This window comes from Stylophora pistillata, chromosome 1, assembly GCF_964205215.1.
Source record: "Stylophora pistillata chromosome 1, jaStyPist1.2, whole genome shotgun sequence".
Lineage (NCBI taxonomy): Eukaryota > Metazoa > Cnidaria > Anthozoa > Scleractinia > Pocilloporidae > Stylophora > Stylophora pistillata.
Genome location: NC_142519.1, coordinates 17,460,069 through 17,472,761, shown reverse-complemented (window position 1 = coordinate 17,472,761; position 12,693 = coordinate 17,460,069). Strand labels below are relative to the sequence as shown.

General features: G+C 38.7%; 1 protein-coding gene across 1 annotated transcript; it reads left to right on the top strand.

The window, feature by feature from the left end:
* Window positions 1–9,697: 9,697 nt before the first annotated feature.
* Window positions 9,698–12,117, top strand: LOC111321314 (histamine H2 receptor). Its single transcript, XM_022924160.2, has one exon. The coding sequence runs from the start codon at window positions 10,569–10,571 to the stop codon at window positions 11,571–11,573; it is 1,005 nt and encodes a 334-aa protein (XP_022779895.2). The 5' UTR covers window positions 9,698–10,568; the 3' UTR covers window positions 11,574–12,117.
* The last annotated feature ends 576 nt before the right edge of the window (window positions 12,118–12,693 follow it).

The window sequence follows — 12,693 nt, the reverse complement described above, 5'->3', positions numbered from 1 at the left end:
TACTCTTAGTAAAATAATGCACTCAAATTGCGAAGAGTGTCAGAGCAGCTAAAAAAACTTTAACAAAACAGCTTACGAATGGTCTGAACTTTCTTTATAGTAATTGTCGGATTTTATATCACAATTTGCGTTTACCATTAATTTCTCAATGCCTTAGCTCTCTTCCAATCTCTAGCTGGGAGGTTTGTATTTACCTTACCCACCAACTGGCTTTCCTGGACTTGTTTAGCTCATATGGTTACGTAAATATATGACGTCAGTCAGTATAATGTTTTAAATATGTTCTATCGCACCAAGATACATTACAAGTCTTTGTTGATTAATCCAACAAATGAATTTTTTAAAAATCCCGCGCCTGATGAAAATTGAACATAAAGTAAAATGAATGTCTGCGTGGAAAAATGCGTCCACAGAGGTAAAAATGTGTGATACCTGGTGTGTAACATTGTCCCAATGCACACACTTGATAGCTTCTTTGAGAAGTGTCCGATCGAATCGTCGTGTTTGACGAGCCCCGGCAAACCAGGGCGTCCGCCATTACAACATATGCTAATATTCCTCGTTTACATAGCTCTTATCAGTTCTTTGTATGATTCATTTCGTTTATTGTTGACCGGAAACGCTCGATTACACTCCCTGAATCACACAAAGTTCCTCACCCTCCCCCCCAGCCCAATATTTAAAAACTCTCTACTCCGACAACTTATACCAGTATATTAATTAGTTTCCAGATGGTCGAATGGCAATCGTGAGCGCGCAACGAGTTGGAGGGAGGTCATCAAGGTTGCGGGTTCGAATCACGCTACAGGAGTTATTCTCAATCTGGCTTGGGGGCCGAATAACTTCTCCCCAAATATGATTTGGAGCTTGCGGCAAGGAGTAACTCTCGAACTAGCTTGGGGGCCGAGTATCTCCTCCCCAGGAAATTTGCATTTTGGTTTTGCTGTCTTCTCTCCTATTTATCTTATTATCATCCTTTCTATCTCGTTTTTCCTTTTTCTCTTTTTGTATCTAATTTTTTTTATGTAAGTTTTTCTTTTTACAAATTTCCTTTGTACACTACTTTAGGTAGAACCCCGACGGAAGTAATCTCAACCCCGAAAAAATAATAATCAACATCTTTTTCTTTGTCAGCTGTTAAAATCTAGGAGAAACATTTATTAAACCGTAAAATTTGGGCAGATACCAGATAAGTTACTTGATTATCTAGTAGAGATCTTCCTATATCCCAGCTTCCTTTTAACATATGCACTGTATGTTTTCATTTTCTGTTGTGTTCCATTTTCACTTGTGTTGAATAAATGTGCTAAACCCATACAGGCTGTGAACATACCGAGTTAAAGCTTATTTATAAACTAAAAGCCATACTTTTGAGTGAGCTTTTCTAACTGGGCATTGTGATCTACGTCTTTCGGAGGGGGACACGAGAATCTGCGTACTAAAAGCGAGGAGGTCAAGTCATTGAGAGTGAGTGACATTGCTGCCTTTCTTCGGGTAACATTTTGTTCCGTCTTCAGAGGAACAGTGTATGGTGCTACGAAGGCTAAACACCATGGGCTCTTTTCCCACGGCAAGTTGAATCCTATGCACAAGTAGATAATGAATCCTATTACACAAGTAGATAAGCTGTAAATCCTGTTAGTGCGAAATGCAATTAGTTTTACGAAGTAAGCGAGGATTAAGAGATGAGACCCGTACATTATAAGACAGATATCTAATTAGCAGTCGAATATTAGTCATATTGTTCAATACTCTTTTATTTCAAGAATATTTCGATTCAATATGTGCTGGATTAACTAGTAAGTGAAAAATACAAAGGTTACTGCATCAAAACTCGCTCCAGTTGAGAAACGCTTCGGTTTGGCACGAACTTTTCGCTTAGCTGTAGGGACGGTAATCTAGAACTTTCACGGATTATTGCTGTTACTCAGGGCTGTTTATCATTTCATTTTAAGCCGTGGCAACTGCCCCACTATCAATTAGGAACGCCGAGATTGTAATTAAAGTTAGGGAATGGGCACTCGTTTTGTGTTTACAAATTGACTAAAATAACGGCCTAAGTGAACAATGGCCAGAAAACAATAAAACGACATTAAGGTCTCATTAGTAAGTAAACTTTTGCAACCACTTAAGTGTGATAATCACTGTGTAAATTCTGAAAATTCAATTGATTTTCTGTGTTTCGAGAAAGTACGCAAATTCACTCTAATCTGCGAAAACTTGAAGAGTATTCTTTGACCAACAATAATATCGGTAAGTAGAGAGTGTTTTAGCAAAAGCATTATCTAAGTCATAGTGAGGAGAGTCTGTATGATCGATGCTTTCCTTGACTGATATAAATATAACAACAATATGGAATCTTTTGCCGATAATTACAATTAAACCCACAGGACATTTTTGGTTTAGAAATGGAGGGAAAAGTGTCCTTGCTGTACTTGTCGAAGACAAGAACAACTCAGGACAGGAAAAGCAAACTATTAGAACTGAATCAGCGGCGTCTTCGCCCCAGATTGGACGGGTCAAGAGGTGATTGCAGTCTTCCTGCACAGTCTGTGAGTAAACATTTAGTCCAGGAGTCAGAATTTCAAAAGAGATCTTTGTGCTTAAAGCAAATTATTGGCGAGTTTAAACAAGACTTCAAGACAAGTCCATCATTTGAGTTACAGCAAGATCATTACTGCAGAAGTTTACCAAACATTTCTGATTTACGCCTGACTGAAGTAGCACTTCAGAATGCTACAGCATACAAGCAAAACAGCCAACCTTTGAAAAGTTCAAGTTCAGTAGAAAGGATCTTGAAGGAGAAAATAAATTACTCGCGATGGAAATGGAGGCATTATACGGAACCAAAGATATACAACCAAATGTGGCGATCATTAGGAAAAGATGTTCATGAACGTAATGAGATTAGTAAGGGAGAGAAATTGCCCCCTAATGGTCTTACCGCGCATAACAACGGACACAGGAAACAAAAAGAGCCAGAAAACAAACAGAATCTATCCACACAGTTATTAAGGCCAGAAGGAAAATCGAAAAAAAGCCCTTGGCAGCGGTGGAAACGTCACGTACTACCAAGAATTCTATTACCTGACTAATTACCTCAGATGGAAAGGAAAGGCTGAAGACAAACAAAAAAAGTGTTATTGCAATAACTAATTGAAGTAAACACTTAAAGGTGTATTTTTTCCGACTAATCTTTTTGCTTAAGGTTATTGCTTCATCATAACGCTTTTTCAGCAAGGTTGGCTAACATGAAGATAAAACTACGAAAGAAAACAAAGCGTGCAGTGCGAGTCCCGTGGCGGAGGAAAAGCTATCACACATAACTTTCATATCTTGAACTTGTGTTGAATGAAGCTAGCTGATAATTAATTAATGTAGATGTGATAACAGGCTATCGCATATCTGATAATTAATTATTTTTAATGGATCTGTCTCTTCTCCTTAGGCAGCAAAACAAGTCATGATCATAGGAAAGCAACGAAGTTGACAAATAAGTTAGTTATACTTCACTGAAATATTTCGCTTTTAACCCAAAATCTGCATGCTGTGATATAAATTACTACCGGTCCACAAAATGTGCAGAGGCAAATAAAGATAGTTTATTTTTAGTCATTCCGATCGTATATTTTGCGTTGCAGGAGATACGGACTTGCTGAAATGTGCACCATTAACGGATGATAAACACACGCAATTTGACTCGTCTGTAGCTAACAGAATATTCTGGCATCCCAGGCCAAAGTATTTGTTTTGATTTCGACGAATAAGTTACAATTATTTTCCTTTAAATACTTCATGTTTTGAAAATACTTCCTAAAACAAGGTCGAATAGGCTGACTAAGAGTCAGATGATTAATGTCACTTTTATTTGACAGTAACCTTTTTCAGCAATTAAGTCTGTTGTTATGATCCTACACTCTTAGAAAAAAAAAATCAACTCAGTGACATATTACAGTTGCTATCGTTGAGATACATGACAACGACAAAGGCTTCTCAAATAATTATAAAAAAAAGCGTTGGAATGACATGCAACAGTACTTACTAAATACACAGTCAACTCATGGGTACAATTCTGCCACCCTTTTCATCGCCTGGTCATTGCCAACTGTTTTAAATTGCATGAGCTACTGAATTTTATGTACAATTCAACTGTTTGTACGCCTTACTTTAAAATCCCCATGTAATCAGCTTAACCTCCGCTCTCGAAAAAAGTTAATCTTCTTACTGCAGTGGGCACATCCTGGGCCAAAACTGACCACTGGAATTCTCCTTGGCGGCCTCAATGTCCAATTTAGGCAAGTAGCTCTTAGAAAACAATTGAAAAATTTTAATGGCTCAAAAGTACTATTTTACAAAAATCTGATGATTTATTTATAATAGCGTTCATGTGTAGTCGGACTTGTGTAAGTATAAAGAACGAAAACCAGCTTCTCAACTGCATCTTGACTCCTTTTTTGTCGACGCATAAAACTTGCACCATATAAGAAGAGCGATGTCCCGTCACTCGGTCATCTAGTTTGGAGACTCATGCCATCTGGTGTATTTCTAAACATGTAAAAAAAAAGTGTTTGACTTAGTTCGTTCTGTTCACTCTGATTTTTATAAGCAATAGCACAACAAGAAAATTTTGTTTAAAAGTGATTATCCTTTTGATCTTTTTTAAAAAATAAATTCAAAGTAGTATGTTTGTTACCTTCTGAGTTCTGTATCCTGGACGCTTAGCGGGATTTCCTTGCTTCTGATTAGCTTTTGTTTGACGTTGTTTCTCCGTTGGTCTCTGACTTTTCTTATGGCTTCTTATGCGACCATGATGTAAAACGGTGGTAACTCTTCCGTCACTCTCCTCAACAATAAAATAAAGTAAGATGACTGCAATGACAAAAAAAGTTGTTGTTTTCATCTTGTTGATCTGCTTTTATCCTAAGAAGATCCTCCGAGCTGCACCATTAAATCGTATTATGAACTGGTGGTAAACCTGGACGCAATTTATATCACGACGATTCTCGAATCAGTAGGAAATGTGGTTTCCTTGCCCATCAATAAGCTACCAATGTCAACAGCTCTTGGAACTATTTTTCATCTGTTTTCCAACGTTTAAGTTCCTTTTATAACCAGTGGGAGGAAACATTGACATCAATACCCCTATTGGACGGCCTCTTTGTAGTATCCGCGACAGCTCGGAGAAGAAATGTCAGCTACGAGCAAAATGTTCACCATTTTAATTCCACTCTGTAAGAATAGATGTTAATTCCGTCTGGCATGCTAAAATTCTCTGCCAGTGCAATTTTTTTAAAGCTGTTGAGTGTCTAAGATGTATTTCCGTAAGCTAAAGTGCACCCAACGTTATGAACGGGCCTCTTTTAGTTCAAATGAGGTAAAGTATTTTGCCTTTGACTACAGAAGAGATTCCAATCGAGGTGTTTGGCCGGAAATTTAGCCAACAGAGAGGCATTTTTTTAATTAGCGATTCGGAAATATTGCTAGGAGAGAAATATTTTAAGTAAAAATTGAAAGCAATGAGAACTGACTAACTTTTCGCGTCGCAGAGTTCAGTAGCTCAAGAATTAAATTGTTTTATCTCACTCAAACCGTATCACGTGTGTCTACAATTACACAAATCTGGATAAAGATTTTCAACTTTAATTTGCCTAACCATCTCTAACTAGCTAAAAAAAGTGTAAGATTGGCAAATAAGCTTAAAAGGCCGAGTGCTCTCGCCTATTTATCACTTGTAAGGTTGCCTAATCAATGACTGTCAACAGAATTTAGTACGCCTCCACCAAATTAATCAACAAATTGAGTGCCGATAAATCTGTAGATATGACAGTATTGCTGGATAAAAATAGAACTCGAGTACATTTGAATTCAAAGTATTTTAAGGATGAGAGACTAATAAAAAAAGGTTCTGGCAACACCTGGTTCCATGAACATGCCACAGATGTTTTCTTCTTTCAACAGTTGTTTCGTTTGTTGATTCTTTCATATTTACTTGTTCAGTTTTTTGGCCATGTTCTTGATGGTCATTCAGTTAAAGTTCAAGGTCGTTCGTTTTAATTGACTTCTCACTCAATACAATTGAAATAAAAGACATTATTACTGAATACTAACAAGATTTTTTTATTAAGCCTGTTATAGTAAAAGAAGATTTATTGTTAATCTCTTTGCGAGATGTAAAAGTAGTCAAGTGCCATAATTCCGTTGTCACGTCTACTATCTATATGGCCTAAATACGCTACATTGCTTTCCAAGTTTTTTCTTCTCCTTTTTGTTTGGCATGCTTGTTGTAGACATTTCTGTTCTCAATTTAAGTTCAACTTATTTCCATTTTTAGCAAAATTTTTCAGTAAAACCTTTCACTTTTCTATCACGGCTTGAGGTAACTCTAATTACTGTTTTGATTAATTTTAGCAGTTTGAAGGTCAGAAACTAAGATTTCAACACATATTTGATGATATTTTTAGCTCTCTGCTTTGAATACAAGGAATCTTGCGGTTTTTTCAAAGATCTTACCGTTTGTATTATAGTTATTTCCGGCAACCTTCTTTCTGTCAACAGTTTCGTTGAGAACACTCACTCCTACATCGTTAACCATTTCTTTAAGACTCACCGAGATATCGAATTTTCCTCTTCGCAGGTTAGAGAGAAAATCTTCGTCAATTGATACTGTTAGTGAGATCACAGATGATCTCTTTTCGAGAGCGATCTCTTTGGAGACGATCTGTTTTGGAGAGCCACTGGGATTATCTCGGATGGTATCGGACACCAATAATCGATATCAGTAGACGTATTTCTCCAGTGCGTGTCGACACTAAAGAGCATACATTCTGACGCGTGCCCTCCATATCAGCATTGAGTTCAATCCGAGATATAATAGAATTCAAACAGTTACAGAAGCGACTGCATTCAACTGGTGTTCATTACTTGAAAGGGATAGCTCTTTCATCTCAGTGACGGCTGTCAAGGAAAGTCTGCACTGGCCTTGCGATAGTTAGCCGTTAAGTCGACTAGTATTTGGACACAAACACTAGTTACATTAAATGGTTGGGATAGTTTTCAATGAGACCTTGTGGCTTTTGAGGGGGACCGGGAGGGGGGAAGGGGGGGAGGGGGACGCCTGATCGCCTTGTCAGAGATGGTCAGAGATGTAGTGTTGCAAACACATGCTTTTAATCATAATTGAGATAATTCCCTTTTATAGAAGAAATTTGCCGAGAGATGATGTCCTTGAAAGTTTTTTTCCAGGTTCACGGACGCTTGCAATCGCTTGGCCAAAAACTTCATTGAACAAAGAATTAAAGTTAATAATTGTAAAGCAGAAGTTGACATATTTTTAACGATATTTACATAAAAGTGATGGGAAGTTTTTTCTCACTAAAGTAAAAATGTTCAGTTTATAGAGATTTCGAAATTCTAAGCTTGGGCATATTTTCATCATTTTCATCTATTGGCATGGTTACCTGTCCTCATAGGGGGTCAAGGACTCGTAAAGGATTATCCCTGTAGTTTTTCTTTGTTTTCTTGTTAATTTTCTTTTGATTTCTATTTGGATTAGCCGTTAAGTATAAATAAATAAACTAGCTGTATAACACGAAGTCTTCCCGGGAGGTGAGAACACTCAAGTTTCGTTTAGGAAGATATGGTTCTTCCTGGGTCAACAGAAACTTTGAGAGATTCCACTTTCTATTGCTCTCTCTAATATTTTGACTCATGGCATGCTTCATAAGGCACCACCCTTGAGGTTGAAACCTGAAAAAATATCATAGGCTCTTTAGTCATGGTTGCTTTCGAGGTGAAAAACACTCGCCAGCTACTACCTGTTTACAAGTTGAAACCTATCAAGACGAGAGAAGCAAAGGCATGATTGGTTGATAGTGATAACGATTTCTATCAAGTTCTAAAACATATGTTTTTATCCTTAACTTAACTGTGAATAAACTATCACAAAAAGAAAAACATCAACTAAAAATGGCTACCTCGAAAAGTTACTTCAAAGACACAACAGTTAGCCTGTTTGCAGGCTTTAGCTGTGTTTTCAAGCGCGAGATTCAGCGCAGCGAATATTCGGTCGCCATATTGGACGGGTGGAAGATTTGGGACGAGTGACAAAGCGAAGGGGAGGGGGGAAGGGGAGAGTAATATCAAAGAACGGGCGGATTACGCGTCCCGCGGATTACGAATCCCGTGGATTACGATCCTTGGTTAACCACCAAGTAAGTGCATCAATATCCTTCAGAATGCATCATGATGGAGGAGATTTGACATCCCAAACACTATGTAAGAGACAAAAACCAAAACCAATTCAGCCGTTCAGGGATGGGAAGTGCTTGTAGACCTCTCCAAAAAATAACTTCCCGGAAGGAAAGAGGTATGTCAGAAACAACCAAGGGGCCATCCTGTTATAAAATTTATGGCTGATATAAAAAAGAGGGTGTAATCAAATTCCACGCTGCAAAAATTCGAAAGGCAAGGAAAAATTTAGCGAATGTATGTTCTTGATGTCTGCTTACATTCAAAGCAATTTGAACGCCTAAGTACGCAGACCTCTCCTTAGACATAACAATCGCTAAAAAGAAATAGTACGATGCTTGCTGTGTAACAATTAGGGGTTGTTGTGCATTTTTAGAATCGTTTTATTTTTGGTGAATTCTTCTTAATCGCGGGGCGGACTCGGAAAGAAAATGTATTAGTAGATTTTACTAGAATGTTCATTACTTTTTAGCTTTGCCGTCTTATGCACGTACACCATCATAACTGAACGTTTACCACTTCCTTTAGAGTTTTTATTGATTTATTTTTATCTACCTGAACTTTCCATCGGGAATTCCTGCCTTTTTTTCTTTCCTTTTCGTGCCGAGTTGGAGAGGGGTCTCGTCAGTCAGAAGCTCCCATAAAAATTGACGACGGTGTCATCGTCCAACTTTGGGCTGCAAACAATTATCATAGACCTTAGTCATGCCTAGGTTGACCATGTACAAAAACACTTCCTCCGGCTGAGGGGGGGGGAGGGGGGGGCATGTTTTCACAGACCAAACCCAGAGCGTTCAAGCCGAAAAGTCAAATCTAGAATGCTTGATTGCAATATCCTGGAAGTACGCATGCGAGGAAAGACTGTTGACGTTCAGTAGAAGGAGGTTTTTTGATTTACCTTCAAGTATCATAAAAAGGGCCATGAGCTGATGTCCTCTTGAACAAAAGAACTCGCCGTCACACCCTTACTACTGGGCTCAATATTAACCGAAAATGTGAGACGCGTATCATCGTATCGAGGCCTAATAACTGAGAGAGACAAAGGAAAGCATTTTGCTATACATAACAAACACATAATCACTCCTGATGGCAGGTGGCAATTTTCCTTTAATCGTTATAAAATTGAAGTAATTATTTTCCTTTTTTTGACTGAAGTTGTACGTGCATTCAATCAATCAGATTTTCCTTTTATGCAAGTAGAACTTATCCTGTCATCGGAAATATTTTTAGAAGACAAATACTCCCCGTTTTAATCCAGACCATGCATATGGTGACCTATCCTGTCACGTAAATGACTAAAGAGGTCAGTTTATACGTGTTTACTCTGCTCACCCCTCACTGGATGATCATCAAAGAAACGGAAATCTAGTGTCTTATTTCTAACCAAATAAGATAAAACAATGAATTGATGGCAACGTAAACTCTGCTTACCTCTCCCCAATCAGGATGAGTTACATCATTTAAATGGCTTGTCAGCCCACAGGCGGCCCAAGCGTACTGTATGTGACTGGCGTGTAAAGTTCATTAATGGCAATAACTAACATTTTAAGATCGAGCTTCAAGCGTACGTGTGGGCCGTTAAAAAAAGACAAATTATAAAAGAAAAGAAAAAATTTAGAAGGATAATAAAAGCGAAGAATAAAGCATGCGAAGTTTCCTTACCTTTTTCCGTAGCTGCTTTGTTGCCAACGGTCGTTTTAACGCTGTTTTTGCGACTTGCTTTGTAACGCTTGCGGTGTCACCGGTCAACTGTTGTAAAATAGGAAAAATTATAAAAAAAAAAAGATTAAGAAAAAATTAAAAAGCCAAAACAGCTTTAAATGGACCGTAAACGACAAAGCAGCTACGGAAAAAAGGGAAGGAGACTTCATACGATATATTCCTCGCTTTTATTTTCCTTTTTAATTTTTTCTTAATTTTTTTTTATAATTTTTCCTATTTCAAAGTTGACCGGTGACACCGCACGCAAGTCGCCAAAACAGCGTTAAAACGACCGTTGGCAACAAAGCGGCTATAGAGAAAAGGTAAGGAGACTTCGCATGTTTTAGTCTCGCTTTTATTATCCTTGTAAATTTTTTCTTATTTTTTTTTTTTAATTTGTCCTTTTTTTAACGGCCCACACGTACGCTTGAAATTCGATGTTAATATGTTAGTTATTGCCTTTAATGAACTTTCCACCCCAAAGTCACACACAGTGCGCTTGGGCCGCCTGTGGTCAGCCAGGCAGCTGTCACATAAGAAGAACTAAACTGGAAACCGGCCAAGTAAGCATTGTACTACGTTTCTACCATTGCTCACACTGAATTAAAAAAGCTAACAATATGGACGACACTTTTATATTCTTTGAAACACCATGTGTGAATTCAAGCGCCCCAGTCATCCTTCCATTCATAACTGGCGGGGTTTCAGCGCTTTTATGTCTCATCACTGTGCCGGGAAATCTTATCGTGGTTATGGCAGTGTTCATTGATCCGAACAGAGACTTACGTTCTCCGTTCATGTACTTGGTGGCGAATCTTGCGATGGCGGACTTGTTAGTGGGTCTTGTGACAGAACCAGTTTCAGCCTATTACCACATAAAAAACGCTCTTGGAGCGATCGACTATGACGTTCTCAGTACTGCTGTCCACATGCCTTTCTTTATTTCGTGCACGGCTTCTGTTCTAAGTCTGGCCGCCCTCACAGTGGATCGTTACGTCGCCATAACAGCACCATTTCGATACAGAGCAAACTTGAGTCCTTTGCGGGCTCTATTTGCCTGTGTTATGGTTTGGACGATTTCACTGACCTTTCCTTTTGCGTATCTGTACTTGGGTTTCTTTAGCTACGCATTTCTATTCGCAAATACTGCAGTCGTGTTGACTTTCCTAGTTCTACTATTTGCTTATGTGCGTATTTACAAGATATTTCGTCGTCAAGTTCGTGAATGGGACAGTTTACATGACAGCACAGAGGATAATCGCGCTAAGAAAATCAGAATGCGCTGGGAGCAAAAGATAACCAAGACATTACTTATCATGTTAGTGTTGTTCATTTGCTGTTATCTGCCTGCATGTGCCGGCATATATATCATCAACTTATGCTCCACATGCAACTGTGACCTTGTGTTGTACTCGCGTGACGTTCAGTTTCTACTCATTATAGCAAACAGTTCTATGAACCCGTTTGTGTATTCATGGCGTCTGAACAACTGCAAGAGAGCTTTTCTTTGGATTGTTACATGTGGAAGAAAGGGAAGAAAGACCAACGGGAAAGCTTCGTTCGAAATGCAGACCATGAGACGACTCTCGACACGGGCCCGATCAGAGACACTAGCTAAACTGTAGTACAATAGTAGCTTCCATTACTGATTAAACAACTATTAACATAGTAGACCACGAGATAGATCATGAAATGTCCATTTATTTTCTGCGCTCGAATATCGTTCCACCGTCTTGCTTTATAGTTAAATATTTGGCTAGATGACTGAGGTGATCGAGAGTCATGAAACTTGCTTGGGTAGGAGGGTGACTAGGAGTAAATATATAGTCTCCTCGTCGTTCCTTACGCGCGGTGCGTAGCAATAGCTAACTTTTCCTTTTGTGGTTTCTCTCAACTAAAATACGTCTAAAAATCACTGATGATTTGCGGCCCTTCAATCGAACCAGACAAATTGTTTTGAGGGAAAAATTCTACTTTTGGGTTAGTTGTCAGAAGCACACGAATGAAAAGCGGACTGTTGGAGGATGGCCACACAAGGGGGCTGTTCAAGAGATACACTCTATTTCCCCTGTTTTTATTTTTGGTCGGAGACCCTCTCTTTCTTCGTACTGTTAAAACATTTGACATTTTTATTTTGCTTTTCAAAAATTAAAGGACTCCCTGATTAAATTGCTAAAGTAACTGCTGCGGTGGACAGGGGATGTTTGTGGACCGTGACACCTTTTCTTATGGTAAGGATGAAGCTAACAGGATGAATCCCTGCCCCCCCCCCCCCTCCCCCGTAACACTGAATGGTTTTGCCAAATTTATAGCAATAAAAAAATTCATGTTGTCTCCTGTAGTTACAATATGACGTGATTGAAGGTTCCTCCCTTGCCCTCCTTCCCCTACCACGCCACCGTGCGTGGGGGGGGGGGGGGGGTAACATTTGATGAAATACTAAAACTGAATACAAGAAGTATCTTCGCACTATCCAGCCAAAGTTTCGCTTCAGCCTTTTATAGCTTACTTTTTCTTTGTTTCCCAATGATCAGAGAAAAGATTCTATTTGACGAGTGAAAACAGGGAAACTTATACACCTTGAGGGATTCATCGAGCTTCAGGCTTAATTGTCGTCTAATCGTTACATGAGTCCTTCAGTGACTTTGATTCTCAAAGAAGGCGAAAGAAAGGGTGCTGAGATTGTTTTCTCTTCTTCTCGGTTGGCTGATAGATTTTGTGATCTATCCATACATTGTAGGTAAT

Bases quoted from the DNA above. Each gene is read 5' to 3' on its own strand.
- LOC111321314 (XM_022924160.2), top strand. From the start codon at position 10,569: ATGGACGACACTTTTATATTCTTTGAAACACCATGTGTGAATTCAAGC.